The sequence below is a fragment of the Oncorhynchus kisutch genome, linkage group LG24, assembly GCF_002021735.2.
Source record: "Oncorhynchus kisutch isolate 150728-3 linkage group LG24, Okis_V2, whole genome shotgun sequence".
Classification (NCBI taxonomy): domain Eukaryota; kingdom Metazoa; phylum Chordata; class Actinopteri; order Salmoniformes; family Salmonidae; genus Oncorhynchus; species Oncorhynchus kisutch.
In genome coordinates, this window is record NC_034197.2 from 13,799,790 (window position 1) to 13,818,314 (window position 18,525).

The following is an 18,525-nucleotide window of genomic DNA, read 5'->3' on the forward strand; positions in this document are numbered from 1 at the left end:
TACGCCCATCCCCTCGACCCGACCTGGGCGTGAACCAGGGACGCTCTGCACACGTCAACAGTCACCCTCGAAGCATCGTTACCCATCGCTCCACAAAAGCCGCGGCCCTTGCAGAGCAAGGGGAACCACTACTTCAAGGTCTCAGAGCAAGTGACGTCACCGATTGAAACGCCACTAGCGCGCACCACCGCTAACTAGCTAGCAATTTCACATCGGCTACACTCGCTGTGTTAAGAAGCAGTGCGGCTTGGTTGAGTTGTGTTTCGGAGGACGCTACCCTCTCGACTCTTGTCTACTAACAATTGGATACCATGAAAAAGGGGGGTAAAAATAATAAATAATAATAATAAAAATAGCAGAGCCTTATATCAATGTTATCCAAATATCACACGCTCTGAAAAATCTGTTATACAGTAAATTGTGCAGTATATTGTATTGAATCATAGCCTGTGTGTTGTGACCATAATAATATACATTCAGTGTTGATACATTGAGTGTTTCTATGCATGACAGACGCTGGGGGAGGAGGTGGCAGGTGACTCCCGTCTGTCCAGTATGCTGAGGGAGCAGCTCAGAGACAGGAGGAGAACCAGAATGTGAGTAGTAACACATTTTTATTTATTTTACCTTTATTTAACTAGGCAAGTCAGTTAAGAAAAAAATATGTATTATTTTCAATGGCGGCCTAGTTAACTGGCTTGTTCGGGGGCAGAATGACAGATTTGGGGATTCAATATTTCAGTTACAAGTCCAACGCTCTAACCACTAGGCTACCTGCCACCCCTTTCGCCAGAGTGTATCTGAAATGTACAACTTTTGGGCCCATAGGGTGAATAATGAAGGTCAAAGTTCAATATAGTATGGTATGGATATAAGCCTTGTGCTCACAGGAATGTGAAACAAAAGCAAAAGTCATGTTCTTTCCTTTACAGTCATATTGATAACATTATGTAGTATCGTAACCAAGCCAATAAGAGTGTTTCTGGAATCTAGATTTGAGATTTGAATTAGGTTACTATCATGTTTGTATTTTTCAATATCTTTCCAGGCTTGAGAATGAACTCGGGTCATTGACAAGGGTAAGTTGAACCACATTAATAAAGGCTTATAAAGGTCATTCTTGCGCACACAAAATACATCTGCATCTCTGTTTATTACCACATGCCATGTTCTCTTTACTTAGACAGATTGGGAGATAGCAGAAGAGACAATACAACTCCAACCTTTATAACACAGCGTGTTAGTCTTCAGAGCTGCTGGAGCTAAAAGATTAAAGATTAAAAGCATAAAAAACATAGAGAAATTAAAAGTCACACTTGTGGCTGACTTACTCTGTCTATTGTTTGTTTCCATTAGCTTAACCATCAGTTTGACTGGTTTTCCAGTTGTGAGGAGCCAGTGGGGAAGTGTCTGCCAATCAGATCAAAGGACAAAGGTCAGTGAGACTACTACTACCATAGCATGGTAATAACTATGTCGTGAATAGCATGGTAATGCCTTTTCTATAATGACACAAAATGCACAATTTGCCTTTTTTTCTGTTTATTAACTATTGTATAACCATTGGCAGCCCACTGTAACCATGAAATGCACTTACAGATGGATCAATGTAAATGTGTCACAACTTCCGCCGAAGTCGGTTCCTCTCCTTGTTCGTTCGGCGTTCGGCGTCGCCGGTCTTCTAGCCATCATTGATTCATTTTCCATTTGTTTTGTCTTGTCTTCCCACACACCTGGTTTCAATTCCATCATTACATGTTGAGTATTTAACCCTCCGTTCCCCCCATGTCCTTGTCCGGAATGTTTATTGTAAGTGCTTGTGCACGTATTTCTGTATGGGGTGCGTACTGGCGGCAGAGGAGTCAGGCGCAGGAGAGCAAAAACTGTGTTACAACGGTGCAGTTTAATAATAAAATCACAGTAAACAGAACAATCAATACAATGGGTACAAAACCCGTCGCACACCAGAAATACGTGCACAAGCACTTACAATAAACAATTCCGGACAAGGACATGGGGGGGAACAGAGGGTTAAATACACAACATGTAATGGTGGAATTGAAACCAGGTGTGTGGGAAGACAAGACAAAACAAATGAAAAATGGTTCAATGATGGCTAGAAGACCGGCGACACCGACCGCCGCCCGAACAAGGAGAGGAACCAACTTTGGCGGAAGTCGTGACAAAATGGTTGTTGCTATACTTTGTTTAAAATATCCAATGCAGCTGTTTGTTTTTTAAAATCTCAATGTTAAATCATTTCTGAGAAAAAATGAAGTACCTTATTGTGATTGTTTAAAATTATTAGAATTGTCAAAGAACAATTTCTGGGTGTGGGGAGAGGAAAACTGAAAACTAGCTGTTATTGATAGAGAGGTTTGGAACACTCTTTCTTATTGGTCTATTAACTCATTTACAACCTGAGGATTTCACCAGGCAGGCTAAAACGCCATCCCACCAAAACAGGCTGAAATTTCAGGTGGTCTTTTAAAACAGCTCTTACACTAAAATGGCATTATCATCATTTTCACAATTTACAGTATTATTCCAACCTCATAGTGTGGAAATATATATAAAACACAGGACAATCCCATGTTTTGACTGCACTGGGCCTTTAATGCTTAACTTCCTTTCCCGTGTCTCTGTGTTTTCTCTCCTAGTATTGTATGAGATCTTCCGGCCAGACCATACGTCAATCACTCTGATGCTGCCAGTGAACACCTCTGTTCAGGAAATGATGTCATCGCTGGTAAATCCAGGAGGAGACCACGTCCTGGTCAAAATGAACTCCATGGGAGGTGCGTGGCTATTCTTTCTTTTTCCATGTCATCTGGAAGCAATATGAAGCCCTTTTCTAAGATACAGAGGACATTCATTTTTTTTCCCTTTCAGTTTGTACACTTGGTACAATACTCCCTCCTTCAGGCAAGAGCAGCTATATTCATAACTTTACAATTTGGTATAGGTGCATGTTAATGTCTTGTGACATGTCATTTGAGATGATGGTAAGTTTTATTGAGAGAGTGTGTAACTGTCAGTGAGTGTTGATGTTAAGTCGGGATGTGTGTCTCTGAGGTATTGTGTGTTAAAGGGCTTGTCTTTGTCGTATCATAGACAGGGCTCAGCTGAAGCTGGACGCCACAGCAGTCTACACCTCCCTGGGGCTGAATGAGAGACTGTTCCTCTGCACTGCCACCCAGGTGGAACAACTTGTGAGTCCTAACCTCACCTACAATCTACGCCTACTCTATAGTCTCTCATGGGTGCTGAGATGACCATATATAACTTATCTATAACTTAATAACTACACTGCATGGGGAATCAGAGAAAAACATCCCCAGACTGTCATCATCGCATACCGTTCATAGATATTTGTGTGATTTCATGGCATTATTTATGGTGTTTGTTCTCTGGCATCTTGACAGATGCCCCTGAAGGAGCAGCAGGGGCCTGATCAGAGCACCATTGACACTTTGGAGCAGATGTGTTCCAAGGACATCGCCAGCCAGCTCACCAACTACGACTGGGAACTGTTTACCGCCATGCATGAGGTAAGGAAGGAAATGAGGTGAGCCCATGCCAGAGCTTTGCCAGTGTTATGGAGCGGAAGTTATGGATCTGAGACCAGCAGGATAAGAGTTCAAAGAGGAGAAACTGTGACGTATGCTCGCAATAGGCGCTTGAGTGGGATCATTTGCTACCCAGCTTTAAATACCGAGTATCACCAGTATGCCCCATTTCCCTGAAAAAAGGGCTTAGTTAATAAGAATGAGGTAGAAAAGTTTGAAAATGTATGCAGTCACTACTACTGTAAGTCGCTCTGGATAACAGTATCTGCTAAATGACTCGAATGTACAGGTCTATTAAGGGTATGACATCTATCTCACATGTGGGTATGCACCGTGGTGGGGAGCTGGTTTGACAAGGCCTGGTGACTCAGATGTGAGCTGTCTCAGTCTGTCTCAGAACAACAATAGCCCTGATAATACTCTAACGTGCATCATTCGTCCAGATCTTGTCTTGATCTTGTCTGTTTACACTTGTAAGATCTGATCACAATCGGTTAACAAAATGTATTTGTATCGTCTACACTTGTCTGAAAAAGTGGGCACAGGTCACATTTTAGCATCAGGTATAAACAGGCCTAAAGGATTCGCTATCTGTCACTCAGGCATGTGTCTGAGGCATCCTCTCTCTGGTAACTGTTACTGCAGCATCACATCAGTCATCAGGTCGACTCCTCACCTGACACACTACTACCCTGTATTAGCCACGTGCTCATCTGACACACACACTTCTGTTTATGCAAGTTTATTTAACCAGGTTGTCCCACTGAGGTCAAAATACCTCTTTGACAAGGAAATCAAGTTCAAGTCAAGTTCAAATGTTATGCCAAATTGAAGGTTTAGTCCATTGGATGGTTGCTTGATATACCTGTATTTGGGTACATACAAATACTTTGGATCTGTGTTTAATGTGCCACAGTACATACGGATGGTAAATGAATGTGTCTCTCCCACCAGGTGGAACTAGTGTACTATATATTTGGGCGACATAAATTCCAAGGCGCCACCACAGCTAACCTGGAGCGTTTTGTGCATCGCTTCAACGAGGTGCAGTACTGGGTGGTGACGGAGGTGTGTCTGTGTGCTGACCTGATGAAGAGAGCCATGCTGCTGAAGAAGTTCATCAAGATGGCCGCCATGTGAGTCTCACTTAAATTAAGACATAGTTTACCTTGTAACTTGCAGATTAATGACTATGTTATCTTCGGGGTAAATATCCCTACAGATCAGTATACTATATTGGTGATTTTGTACAATAACACTCTATATACAAAAAATATTCAACATACCAGCAGAAATCATGTTTTCATATCCAGATAAAATGTTGGTAATGTCTGTAGACACTGTTGCTCTAATAACCATTTTGGTAATGTATATGTTTAGTCTTCCCACAGCTGTTACTGGCTGTGTTTCCTGTTTCAGGTTGAAGGAGCAGAAAAACCTCAATTCATTCTTTGCTGTGATGTTTGGTCTAAGCAACAGTGCTGTACAGAGACTTTACAAGACCTGGGAGGTGAGGCCTGCTGGGGACAATGAACTACGTTTTTAGGATCGCTTATAATAACAATGTATTTTATTTATAACATATGTGAAATGGATATCAGAGGAGTAACAGTTGTTGTTGTTGTTGTTGTTGTTGTTGTTGAAAGAGAGTGCCGAGTAAGACGAAAAGGGTCTATTGTGCCTACGAGAGGTTAATGGTGAGTGAGTTAATGTGTACAAGCTTCAAAACAAAGTGTTCTATTAAATGTCATAGATAACAACAGGTGACATCACAGGCCACTTGTCAATCCCTCCCCCTCATTTCCACTGTGTGTATGAATCATGTTTTCCTTCCTTTGTGATATGTGCGTTGTTTATGGCCTATATTTCCTTTATAACTAGAGCTAATGGAGAAGTGTGTGTGTTTCTCTTAATGTGTCAGGATCCATCACGTAATCACAGAGCCTACAGACTGGCTGTGGCAAAGCTCAGTCCTCCCTACATCCCCTTCATGCCCCTGCTACTAAAAGGTAGTAGTAATACGTTGTTAGAAACCTGTTGTGGTAGATGTAGCATTCAATACCTGAGTAAAGTCTACATGGCCCTACACTGAGCCAGTATGTTGTTCTGTTTCGCCATCGGTTCCTCTAGACATGACATTCATCCACGAGGGAAACAAGAACTACACTGAAAAACTGGTCAATTTTGAGAAAATGGTGAGTTTGTCGAGCCTAAATATCAAATTCTTACATCTGCCCTTACCCAACTTATGTCTTCTCAACTATTGGCTAAATAAGCCGCCTTGTCTTTTCACTGTTTCAGCGCATGATTGCCAAGACAGTGAAGATCGTTCGAGGGTGCAGAAGCACGCCTTACGGTAAGACAACAAAATGAAAAAGTTGTAGGAAAGAATGGAATAAGGACAATGTTGGGGCATGGTGTTCACACTCAACGGCTCTTTGTCCCGCAGTGCCTTCCTCGCCTCAGAAGGGGCTCGCAGACAGAATGTTTCTGGAGGCGCCTTCCATTCGGGTGTCCACGTGTAAGCTATGCCACGTAGCTATGCCTCAATGCTTAACTCATTTTCCACTCAGAGCTTCAAATGAGATTAAGTAAATGTAGCTCTTCAGTGTTTAGGTGTTAAGAAACAATCTCCCTCTTTGTCGCTTGTCCAGATTCGGAGCAGTCCCTCCCTCTCCGGAATCCCAGCAACATCCGCCACTATGTTCAGAACTTTGAAGTGATCGACAACCAGCGCAAACTGACACAACTGTCCAGGGGAATGGAGCGCTGAGTGCTGAACCAGACCAGTGTATAAGTACTGTATCTACATATCTCTGTGTATAAAGACGGTCTATAAGACAGCCTGTGAATAAGAGGTTGGCAGGGGAATACATGGTCATACTAATCCACATGCAAGCTCTTCTATAGACTCGTGTGCATGTCCGGTGTCAAGAATGGAGGACTGTGGATGTTTCTGGGCTGTTCATTATCACAGAGCGCAGTCAAGAGAAGCAGCTGTTTGGACTGCTAATCAAGTGACTAGGACCTGAGGAGGGATCCGACTGGCAGTTTCTAGTGACCCCTAGTGCCTTACCAGAGATGTTGCTGGTTCTGTGACTGCTGTTTCTGATACCACTACACTCCGGAGGAAGAAGTGCATATTTTTGGCATTAGTCATTATTTATACGATCATATGTATAGCAGACTATTTGTATGATAATCGTATGGTTTCACAAGTGCCATATACGGGTTGGGGCAAACGAGACGGTGTTGGCTGAGATTGTTGACAACATGTAAACTATATTTAGTCTCCAATTTTTGTTTTTAAACAAATGCATTTGCACAATGAGCACTTCTCTCAAATACATCGTTACAGTTGTTGGTTAGCTAGCTAGCGATTTATTTTTGCTATATTAGCATAGATGTGACATCAGTCAAAACACCTCAAAACAAGACATGGTATCAAGAACAAGATAAAAACTAGTTGAAACGAGCCACCTACGATTCCCCACTGGCAGCTTTTTGTCATTGTTGCTAGCTATCTGGCCATCCTGAATCACAACACAGACTTCTGCCCATTGATGCGAGTGCGTCGTTTTCATGACGTTGTTAGCTAACGCCTTGATCACACCGATAGTGTTTTGCACAAAATAGGACGCAGCATCATCTGGATGTGTGCAACAAAGTTCAACATTCATCTTCTGCTACCATTTCTGTCAAGCCGTCAACGCATACAGTTTGGCGCTACGTTCGACAAATCCAACGTATGTACCACACAGAACGCACTACAACTGCAACGCAATGCTGCAAGGCAAACGCAGCGTTCCATTTGAAATAAATGTACTTTCGGTGTACCAAATTGCCAAACAATGTTGGTGTGATCGATGTGTAACCCGTCTACATAAGCATACAGCAGAGCAGATATATGCTATAGCATGCAGTTATGGAGTGTTTGTTTGGACCTTTTTCCACTTTGTAATACAACTGTGTACAATAAATAGTTTAGCAATCAGCTATGTTGCCAGAACGCATAACACAAACGTGTAAAACATTTCATACCATGTACGTTTATTTTTTTCTAAATAAATTATTTTCCGAATGATGTGTATTCAATCAAAGCATGAGTTTGTAAAAAAAAATGTATTTTTTTTTATTGGAAATGCAAACCATAAAATAAGATACAAATGATCACTGAAAGACTAACACCCCCCCAATATGAGGAGAGTACATTTCACAACAAGCAATTATTTTTTATTGGATCTAAAAACATTCTCCTTGTCAGAAATATATTTACAACTTTTGGTAAAAAGGAGAAAAAAATGATTAAAAAGAGGCTAGGATAAACCCAGTGTAGTCTCCTGCTTTTAACCACAGAGGATTAGGTTTAAAACATCCTCAACATATAAATAACCCTAGGTTGAAATGTTCAGTCTGGACACTAACGTCATACAAATACTGTTCAAAACAATGTTATATGTGTAAAATGAATCCACTGAGAGGCATGAGCAGTCTTTGCACCACGAGTCTGGATAAAGCTCTCTCGTGAAAAGCCTAATCGCAGAATGAAATCACCAATATCATCCAGGGGGTATAGCAGATCAAAACAGATGTGTAACACTATGGCTGTGTTTAGATAGCAGATACAATTGAACTGCACATACATTATCACACAAGTAACATAGGCCAACTCGAGTTCAACTCAGAGGTTTGATGGAGGTCGTTATATATATATATATATTTTTTTTTTTTTTACCACTGATATGTAAAATATCGATACTAAAGATTGGCTAGTTATAATGATGGAGCAAAATGTAAGTGGTCAAAAATGGGAAAGACCTAGAGAGAAAAAATCTGACCATAACGCTCCGACCACGAGAAGCGTTTATGTATGGTTGATATCTCACACTCATCACCAGATGGTAGATACAATGGGTTTAGCGCAACTCCTCCGGAACAAAACCAAAGAAAATAACAAAAACTGCAACAACAAAAAAAGAAAACGATATTAACCAGAGTAAATAATATTGCACGTACAAACAAGATGAGTTTTGTTCCCAATGCCCAGTTGCTATTCCTTTACAAGAGGCACAAACTGATTTTACAGTACAGACATGTACATGCTCTCTATTGCATTAAATGAATAGCTACTCTGGTCCTAGCTGTCCTGAACAGCAGTCTCATCCTATCCTGAGCACAAATTGTAGTGGCGCGATGATCAGCATTACTGCTGGACAAGTCTACCCTTCTCTAGTGATGCAAGGGAGGAAGGAGCGGACTTAGCAATGGGAAAGATCTCTCTGATTGACACGAAAAACATACACAGACAGGAGCATGCACACATGAAGTCACACGCAGTCCAACACACACACACACACACACACACACACACACACACACACACACACACACACACACACACACACACACACACACACACACACACACACACACACACACACACACACACACACACACACACACACACACCACACACACACACACACACACACACACACACACACACACACACACACACACACACACACACACACACACACACACACACACACACACACACACACACACAGACTATTTATTTACATGAAAACATGACAAATAAATGAACCCCGCATATTTTCAGTCCCTGGGTGAAGCTGCAGCATTGTGGAGTGCATTTGGTACTCATAGTCAGTTCTCTTTATCCATAAGGGCATCAAATAAAAATAAAAATATCAACCAAAGTGAAGATGCTCGCAGCACACTAAGATCGAGGCCAAATGTGTAGGGACTGGACATTTGGCTGTTTCCCTGACACTCAACATGGAATGAGCCCTGACCTGCTAGCAACCCACTCAGAATGTACTGCAACTTCCCTGATCTCTGTTGGCAACACACACGATAGGTATATATTGACTTTCAAGACATCATTACACACCAAGGCTGAGGATATACCTGGATGGCCTTTGCTTCAACCCAATTTCCATACTGCCTCTTGCAGCACAGGCAAAGTCTGGAAACCTTGCTTACAAGTCACCAGCCAGAGTTCTGGCAAAGCACCACACTGTTTCAAGCTGTTAGTGAGATCTATCTCACAGGCCCATGGTGGTGGATCCAGTCAAGTCCCAGACGACTTTGAGGCAATGCTTTCATTTTGTCACAACGAACATGGATCAACACGACGTGATCGGGAAGAGTTCATGTCAAACTCGTGGGAAGATCAGTCGGTCAGTATCCTGTCTGTTTTTGGCATCTTGTTAGTCATCAGTAGATTTCCTTTGTGTGCAAAACAACTGAACCAAGCACTGCATGTCCACCACTCAGAAGCGGGCAGAAGCCATGTAGATAGTTTTAGATAAAACAGAGGAGCCTGACAAACATTACTGGAGCACTTGGGCTGCACTTACATCTTACATAAAACATTAACAGACAAGACTGTAAAAAATCTTTGGTAGAAATGTTCATAGGTAAAAAAAAGTCAAAGTGTAGAGAGTTTGGCAACATGATACAGACACAATCATCTGTCTCTGGGTAGAAACCCTGATCATGCAGTTTCCAGGTCTTTGGTGGGGAAAGTATCAGCTGTGATTCTTTAATGCTACGAAAAGGAAGAGAGAGGTATTCACTCCCCTCGACACCAGAAGAAAGATGTGGCCATCCCGTTTGAAGCACTGAGCACATTTGTACTTTTTAGCACCAAAATGAAGGCAATTAAAAAGACTTAAACATTATTATCTTTCACAAGGATCCAAGATAATTAAAAGCTATTTTAAAAGATGTGGAGGGAGAAACCAAACGTCTTCCTCCATCCTGGGCTTATCAAGGGCTCCCATTCTCCATCTTCTGTAGTCACTAGTCTTGGACTTAGGATAGGATCAGTAAGTCTCAGGCCTGTTTGTCTGACTGTGACACTGAAGCTCATCTTGGTGATCGACCCCAACCCCAACGAGGACAAACAAAACGACACATATTAAATTAAAAACATTCATTTGGTTTGGAGTTCTTAGGGTTTTCTTCCTCTAGTGCAGTACAGTGGAGTTCCAGTGGTCTTTTCTCCTCCTCTTCCTCACTCTTCAACTGCAGTCTGATCCTCTCTGGACATTTAAATGAACCACGTTTCTCTGTTGCAATCATGTGGGTATTTAGGTTTCTTTGGTTCTTTGACAACAAAGTAGCTTGTTTTAATCCTTCTGTGGTGTTTAGGCCTCAGACGTAGCATGGGGCTTGAGTTGGGCCTTCTCCATAGCCGTACCGTAGGGTAGCGACCTCTTGAAGAAGCCAAGCTGGGAGGGAGAAAGAAAAAAACAGAAAAAGTTTGAACTGAATATAACATCATCTCAAATCTTCATATGTCAATGAGGTTCTCGTCTCTTCAGACAGCCTTACATTTAGGCCTGCAGAAGGCTGAGCTAAGAGCAAGATGGAGTTTGGCCTGAGACTAATAAGTCTTAGTTATAAAGGCAAATACGGGACGTTCTGAAGAGATGGAAACCGCCCACTCTGCCTGATGTTAACATCAGCACCATCCTGACCACTCACTTTGTACAGGACGTAAATCACCAGTGCCAGCAGAAGAAGTCCAGCTAGTATGGCCAAGATGATGATCCACATTGGCACAGAGTACTGACTGTCCGGCTTGTTCCACACCACCGGGGTCACCACCTGAGGAGGGGGCAGAGAATTAGTCATGACCACCACTTATACTATAATAGCCTCGATTCCAGGCTTCCTGCGGTTTCCCAACAGTGGAGTGTTGTACAAAACTTTGACATACTGTATGGTAATGCATGACTAACAAAACAGTAACATAGAGAGGTTTGGTAACATGGGTGTATTGCACATAGATCTACCTTTTTAGATCCACTTGGTAGCTCCTTGGGTAAGATGGCATAGGGCATCTTGATTACACTGAATCTTGCCAGGCACTCAAGCACATACCCTTTGTATGCTCTCTGAGGATGGAAGCAAAACAACAGGAACTGGATCAGATTGGATATTCATTGTGATTCTGCAAATAATTAGTGAAGGAGTACTGGGAAATTGCAGCTTGTATATGTGTTAGCGAGGCTAGTGTGGACTGGTAATGGGTGCACTTTGTATTGTATCCAGTAGGTGGTGGTCGTGTGCTGCCCAGAGATGCAACTCTATTTCCAGACCGGCTGTCTCTCACAAAACCCCTCTGACATTCCAATCCTATGAGAAGCCACGACCACCAGCTAATGAATTTTCAATGCACTCACACATAGGCTTTGTGTGTAAGGTCTCTCACAACTGCTTCTGTGGACATATAGCATCCAGCTCTAACTAGAACACCATAACACTACAGACACACACACACATACGACTATTATAATTCGATTTGAATTATACTCTCTGTTAGCTACAACTTTCCCTTCATTTGGGCCAACTATTTGAGACAGTACACACTGGCAGAGTTTAGCTCTGAGCTAGCATTAATACTGACATCTAGTCAATACAATCACATGTGTGAGTGACTGGACATTCATCTTTCACAGTCTTGAATTTGAGGTTTTGAGTGTTGATTTTTTCTTTGTAAGATGCTTAAGGGAATCATTCTGCTTATACTCAGCCAAACCTTGACATGAGAAAATACACAGACGACAACGTGAACGGAGACAGTCCGTCTCATGCAATCAGTGCCAATGTCATCTGGCAGAAACATGCATCTACATGTGCAGTGGGTTTGAGAGGAGGCCAGTAGTTCTGTCGGGTTGGTTTTAATCTCTGCATCTAAACGTGACCAAGATCCACTCTTCAATCGCAATTTTAAAAAGGTATGTAGGGGAGCAATTGTATGCAGAGTGGTTGGTTTCATCTCCAGTCCCTACGGTACGTACCTCGATGAAGGTCTCAGCCCAGATGCGTGAGCGCACTTTGAGGATGGCGCTGGTCCCCTTCTCCAGAAGACCAACGTCACACTGCAGCGTCCAGCATTCTACATTAGAGCAGGACTAGAGGGAGAGAGGGAGGGAGGAAGAGAGAGAGGGAGAAGGAGGGAGGGAGGAAGAGAGAGAGAGAGAGAGAGAAGGAGGGAGGAGGAGAGAGAGTGGGTTAAGGCTTAACAAATTACATAAAATATGCCATCATTTGAGATATGCCATGCAATAACTGCTGTCCTCAGCAAGGAAAACCAAACAGCTACAAAACAAACTTCATTTGACATTCGGTCAGGCTTAACTTAACAGTAATTACTGTAAGTGCGTGAATTAAAAACTGACGTGAAGGTCAGTAGACAGGGAGGCGGTGGGTGGGAAGAGCAGTAAGGGCAATGTTAACTCTGCAGGCCAAATAAATAGAACAAAGAGGTCAATGTTATGATCCAATGCAGGGCTGCTTCCAATTAGAAAGATTGAGTGAATGTCATGAGACTGTAAAAATCCAGCATGCAGTCGACACTCAACATTATTGCCCAACCACCAGCTCCCTTTTCACAAGACTGTTAGAATACACAATCTTAATTAAATCCTCATAATGGTAGCTGGGCGCTTTGCATTGTAAACCTCCACAAACTGACTTTTAATGCTGGCGTGTTAGACAGACCACCCCGGCCGGATTGGGCGGTTTTGGTGGGCTTCCTGCGGGAGCGAATTAGTTTGCCTATTAAGCCAAGAGCCAAGGAGGGCAAACGAACGTAGGAGGAGAGGGTGTAGTACACAACCCAGTACCTACCCTACTGCCTGTAACCTCCCTCAGGGCCTTACAGTTAAGACAGGCTTAATAACGGCATTACAGTTACAGACAGGCAGACAGACAGACAGACAATTGTTTCCAAAATATTACACTTGATTAAAACTGGAGGCTAACTGAGGCTGGGGGAGGCTAAGGGATTCTGGTAGGCCTGGGGAAATGGTCCATTTGGATATGGTAGAGCGCCAGATCCTCCCTAGTGGGGTGGCCGAGGTCAGGGGCAGGAGCTGGGAGGGAAGCTTCTGTTCCCACAATGAGTAGAACAGCAGTGACTGGCTATATAATAGACCTGCAGTGTGTGTGTGTGTTGAAGTGTACAATGGCAGCTACTGTGTGACATGAATGTAAACAATAATTCAATCTACATTTTCCTAGATTGTTCTAAAAGCCATTTAGAGACTAAGCTCACAGTGCTACTTAATTTACAGGTTTTCTAGGACAAGGCCAGACATAGCGAGGGGTCTCTCTCATTTACCAGTCCCCTACTACAACCAGATTCAATCAAGGGCCTATACAACGGCATTATGCACAGCTCTGACCACTAACACACTTTCTCTTGAAACTTATTTTTTTAACAGAGACGTCTGTTCTTAGTTCCAACTCAGCATAGAAACTGAAGTGCTAAGAGTGAAACAAAGAATGGCGGCCTTTATAGAAACGTGTCATCGAGCAGGCTTGATAAACGAGGGGAGGTTAAGAGCGACAGGCGGGGGGGGGGGGGGGGGGGGGGGACAAAGACCTCTTTCACCACTCTGGGTAGTGACAGACCAATGAGGGGGAGAACAGAGGGAGAGCTACCTGTTCCCGGTGCTGGTTGGATCAATAGGGCCAGTGTGTGCCAGGGGCATTGGTACTCACACTAACAACACCACGGAGTGGAAAATTAGAGGGCGGTCTGTGAACTAACCAGCGCATCATGCCCCTGGTCCCACAGATCTCCCTATTTCCATGTCCCTACTGCCCCAGCTCCACCCTCCCAGTCTCCCTGCAGCCCTTTAATGTTAATCACCACAGTGGGACCACCACCACCCCACGCCCTCTGACCCCTTCCTCTCAATTACCTTATAACCTCATTAGTCAATCCCAGGAGGCTTTCCAAGAGCAGGGCCAGAGCCACTGTCCCAGATCAATACATGCCATGGCTTCAGGCAACTCAGAGGAGCAGAGAGGCAGAGGTTCAACCCTCCAGCTCAGCTCTATTCCAAAGGAAAGTCTCTAGTCACTTCCATCTACTTGTCCTGTTTTGAACTATTTGAACTATTTGACAACATGAAATACAACCAGAGGCAACAACAAGGTCTACTCATCACTCAAAAAGCCAGTTGCATTAATAGCACACTGTTCCAATAACTCTCGCCATCTGTCCTTGCTAAGGGCCTCACCAGGTTAGTGTGCTCAGCCAACTGGTCTCTGTGGACGTCTCTCCTCTCGATGTGGTGATCCTGGCCGGGCACAAGTAGGGGAGGCTGCTCTGTGGACGACTGCTGGAGCTGAGGAGACCGAGGGAAAGAACATACACCACCCATTAGGACAGAGACCTCACCCATGAGAGACGAGGAGACCACCCATTAGGTCAATACATTACAGACAGAAACCTCACACATGGGAGACGAGCACACCACCCTTTCTGTCAATATAGGGAGTGAAGTTAGTGACCCATCATTATCCTTGTTATTAATCTAGTGAATGTGAGGTCTCATTCACATGGTTTCCCATAGAAACACACTGTAGTGTGCAAAGAAAATCAGATCACAGCTAAATGGGAAACCTCTCCGGCCTCATCTCAGCATCTGGCCATTTAGAAGTTTGAAGCGGAAACAAGCGACTACCCAAGAGTCATCGGTTCCCATGAAAACCTGAGGCTTAAACCCTGCAGAAGGGGACCTAATGTTAGAAGTTGAGGGAGTGTATCAGTACAGAAGAGGTTCGTCAAGCTGTGCTGAGCTGAGGGAAGTACTGAGAGATCAAAGTGTTAGTGGGGATGGTGTCCTGGGTGGGGCTGTTTAGGGCTGGCTGGGCAGGGAGGGTGGAGGTGGGTGTAGAGACTGTTAATCACACACTGAATTAGAACCTGTGGGACATCTTCACAGTGCCCGTCTCTCTGAAGTGTTCTAGCCTCACACAGATGTCTGTCAGCCTCATGTGACCCTGAGAAGGGTGTGTGTGTGTGTGTGTGTGTGTGTGTGTGTGTGTGTGTGTGTGTGTGTGTGTGTGTGTGTGTGTGTGTGTGTGTGTGTGTGTGTGTGTGTGTGTGTGTGTGTGTGTGTGTGTGTTGACCGAGCGAGACAATGAGTTCAAGACTTGCCGTACTCTTGCAAATGTGTAAACAACTTTTTGCAAACAAGTGTTAACATAAACATTAAAACATTCAAATAACTTTCCCCCGTCATACATCAAAATACATTCCAATGATTGATTGCTCACCTTGAGCTGCATGTAGTTAATGGAGTGGTTGGTGGTGCAGTTGAGGGGTCCCTCAGTAGAGATCTCCAGAGGGTAGAGGAGACCCTGGCCCTGAACACTGAGAGGACAACTGAGCTGAAGCACTGTGTGGCTAATACCACTGGGGCCTTTGTTCACCAGCTGACAGACAGGGGAAAGAACGAGAGAGAAAGGGAGAGAGAAGGAAGGAAAGACAGAAAAGGAGAGCAATTAGTTAAAAGAATATTACAAGCATATAACAACCCCCCCCCCAGCTAGTCTTTGCTAAAAATTAACCCGACCCAGACTGACCCAGACTTCCAGGAAATGGCATGTGGGTGTGATGTCATCTAAACTTGAGCACTGTTTTTCTGTGAACTGTGAAAGGTGGTCCGGTGTGATGTCTATCACAGGAGACTAGGTTGCCCTTACAAATGGAGTTAGACCTGTAATGATGTGAAGCTCAAAACAAATCCCTGTGCTTCCTGGAATGTGTCTCTTCTCTTTCTTCTTTCTCCTTTGACTTGTCTGCAGCCCCAGGAAGTAGTGTCTGGTCTGCTTCTACACAAAGGTTAGTGTCTGGTCTGGTCTGCTTCTACACAAAGGTTAGTGTCTGGTCTGGTCTGCTTCTACACAAAGGTTAGTGTCTGGTCTGGTCTGCTTCTACACAAAGGTTCGTGTCTGGTCTGGTCTGCTTCTACACAAAGGTTAGTGTCTGGTCTGGTCTGCTTCTACACAAAGGTTAGTGTCTGGTCTGGTCTGCTTCTACACAAAGGTTAGTGTCTGGTCTGGTCTGCTTCTACACAAAGGTTAGTGTCTGGTCTGGTCTGCTTCTACACAAAGGTTAGTGTCTGGTCTGGTCTGCTTCTACACAAAGGTTAGTGTCTGGTCTGGTCTGCTTCTACACAAAGGTTAGTGTCTGGTCTGGTCTGCTTCTACACAAAGGTTAGTGTCTGGTCTGGTCTGCTTCTACAGAAAAAGGTTAGTGTCTGTGAAGTACTGCCTGCTGCTACAGACCTGCTTAAGGCCAGAGTCTGCTGTATAGAACTCTCTGCCATACTACATCCCGATGAGTCTGCTGTATAGAACTCTCTGCCATACTACATCCTGATGAGTCTGCTGTATAGAACTCTGCCATACTACATCCTGATGAGTCTGCTGGATAGAACTCTGCCATACTACATCCTGATGAGTCTGCTGTATAGAACTCTGCCATACTACATCCTGATGAGTCTGCTGTATAGAACTCTGCCATACTACATCCTGATGAGTCTGCTGTATAGAACTCTGCCATACTACATCCTGATGAGTCTGCTGTATAGAACTCTCTGCCATACTACATCCTGATGAGTCTGCTGTATAGAACTCTCTGCCATACTACATCCTGATGAGTCTGCTGTATAGAACTCTGCCATACTACATCCTGATGAGTCTGCTGTATAGAACTCTCTGCCATACTACATCCTGATGAGTCTGCTGTATAGAACTCTGCCATACTACATCCTGATGAGTCTGCTGTATAGAACTCTCTGCCATACTACATCCTGATGAGTCTGCTGTATAGAACTCTCTGCCATACTACATCCTGATGAGTCTGCTGTATAGAACTCTCTGCCATACTACATCCTGATGAGTCTGCTGTATAGAACTCTGCCATACTACATCCTGATGAGTCTGCTGTATAGAACTCTCTGCCATACTACATCCTGATGAGTCTGCTGTATAGAACTCTCTGCCATACTACATCCTGATGAGTCTGCTGTATAGAACTCTGCCATACTACATCCTGATGAGTCTGCTGTATAGAACTCTCTGCCATACTACATCCTGATGAGTCTGCTGTATACAACTCTCTGCCATACTACAACCTGATGAGTCTGCTGTCATAGAAACATGTCCACTCACAGTTTGGCTGCATTCACCTTTGTCTATGCACTGAATGTCCCATTGGATCTTCCCAACCTAACCTTAATCCTAATCCTAATCCTAACCCCAACCCTTTGACTCCTTACCTCATAGACGTGTTGGACTGCAGGCCCGATGTCCTGCTCCACCTGGGGGCTCTTGGACACCTTCCAGTTGGGGGGAGGGAAGAAGACCTTGTCTGGCCGGGAGACTCTTCAAAAGAGAGGGAAAGGAAAGCATGAGACTGTGTGGGGAAAAAAAATAAAACAACTTTTCTGGAGTTGCAAAGGGTTTTTGCTCTGATGGGGGAAATCTAACAGAGATTCCTCCCACCCCTGGACTTCTCTCTGACTTCCTCTGGACTCACCCTTGTAAAATAACATCGGCCTGGACAACCACCTCCAACCTGTAGGGAACCACCTCGCTGTGGGAATTATTCTCATTTTTACTGTGGAGGGAAAGCGAGAGAGGAAGAGAGGGTGATGAATCAGAGACAACACACCTCTGCAGCTATATCGTGATATTGGAGTACTGCGGTATGTTTGATGGTCTGTGTCCTACGAGTTTAGCCTTGAATTAATTTTGTCAGTGACACATAACACGTGTCCAGTTATAGGCCCGGCTCAAACGTATGCCTAGAGAGGCGATGGAACGGAGTCATACCTGCGGATCTGCAGCTCAAACTGAACCGTCTTGCGCGTGTCCTTCAGTCGCGGCACAGTGAAGCGCAGACCTGCCCACAGCTGCAGACGAGGAGAAGCAATGTGATCAGGGACAAGGGGTCGATGTCAACATGATGTGAGGCGAGAGAGTTCCAAATGTCTAAGGGGGATGATGCAACCAACATATCTAAAGCTAACCTTGTAAGGGCATTAGGAAACATGTGCACTATTTTTGATACTATTTTGACACATACAGTACAGCGACGGTGAGTAGACTCTCT

The 18,525-nt window shown here is 43.9% G+C and overlaps 2 protein-coding genes across 4 annotated transcripts in view; one reads left to right on the forward strand and one right to left on the reverse strand.

Moving 5' to 3' along the window:
* The window catches only part of rapgef3 (Rap guanine nucleotide exchange factor (GEF) 3), a 47,892-nt gene extending 40,239 nt beyond the window's left edge, over window positions 1-7,653 (forward strand). For 2 of the 3 annotated variants that reach the window (XM_020459301.2, XM_020459302.2), the window contains 14 exons: window positions 514-596; window positions 1,049-1,079; window positions 1,357-1,435; window positions 2,661-2,798; window positions 3,115-3,212; window positions 3,426-3,551; window positions 4,524-4,705; window positions 4,989-5,079; window positions 5,216-5,266; window positions 5,491-5,578; window positions 5,700-5,764; window positions 5,871-5,925; window positions 6,019-6,090; window positions 6,224-7,653. In XM_020459301.2, coding sequence (XP_020314890.1) covers window positions 514-596; window positions 1,049-1,079; window positions 1,357-1,435; window positions 2,661-2,798; window positions 3,115-3,212; window positions 3,426-3,551; window positions 4,524-4,705; window positions 4,989-5,079; window positions 5,216-5,266; window positions 5,491-5,578; window positions 5,700-5,764; window positions 5,871-5,925; window positions 6,019-6,090; window positions 6,224-6,342 — 1,278 coding nt within the window. In that variant the 3' untranslated portion in view covers window positions 6,343-7,653. The remainder of the gene's footprint in view (window positions 1-513; window positions 597-1,048; window positions 1,080-1,356; window positions 1,436-2,660; window positions 2,799-3,114; window positions 3,213-3,425; window positions 3,552-4,523; window positions 4,706-4,988; window positions 5,080-5,215; window positions 5,267-5,490; window positions 5,579-5,699; window positions 5,765-5,870; window positions 5,926-6,018; window positions 6,091-6,223) is intronic. The other variant, XM_020459303.2, reaches the window with a different exon arrangement.
* The window catches only part of itga5 (integrin, alpha 5 (fibronectin receptor, alpha polypeptide)), a 51,638-nt gene continuing 40,711 nt past the window's right edge, over window positions 7,599-18,525 (reverse strand). The window contains exons 22-30 of the mRNA XM_020459501.2: window positions 18,246-18,325; window positions 17,950-18,030; window positions 17,690-17,795; window positions 15,681-15,839; window positions 14,639-14,746; window positions 12,407-12,520; window positions 11,399-11,500; window positions 11,088-11,210; window positions 7,599-10,831 (exon numbers count right to left, since the gene is read on the reverse strand). Coding sequence (XP_020315090.1) covers window positions 10,748-10,831; window positions 11,088-11,210; window positions 11,399-11,500; window positions 12,407-12,520; window positions 14,639-14,746; window positions 15,681-15,839; window positions 17,690-17,795; window positions 17,950-18,030; window positions 18,246-18,325 — 957 coding nt within the window. The 3' untranslated portion in view covers window positions 7,599-10,747. The remainder of the gene's footprint in view (window positions 10,832-11,087; window positions 11,211-11,398; window positions 11,501-12,406; window positions 12,521-14,638; window positions 14,747-15,680; window positions 15,840-17,689; window positions 17,796-17,949; window positions 18,031-18,245; window positions 18,326-18,525) is intronic.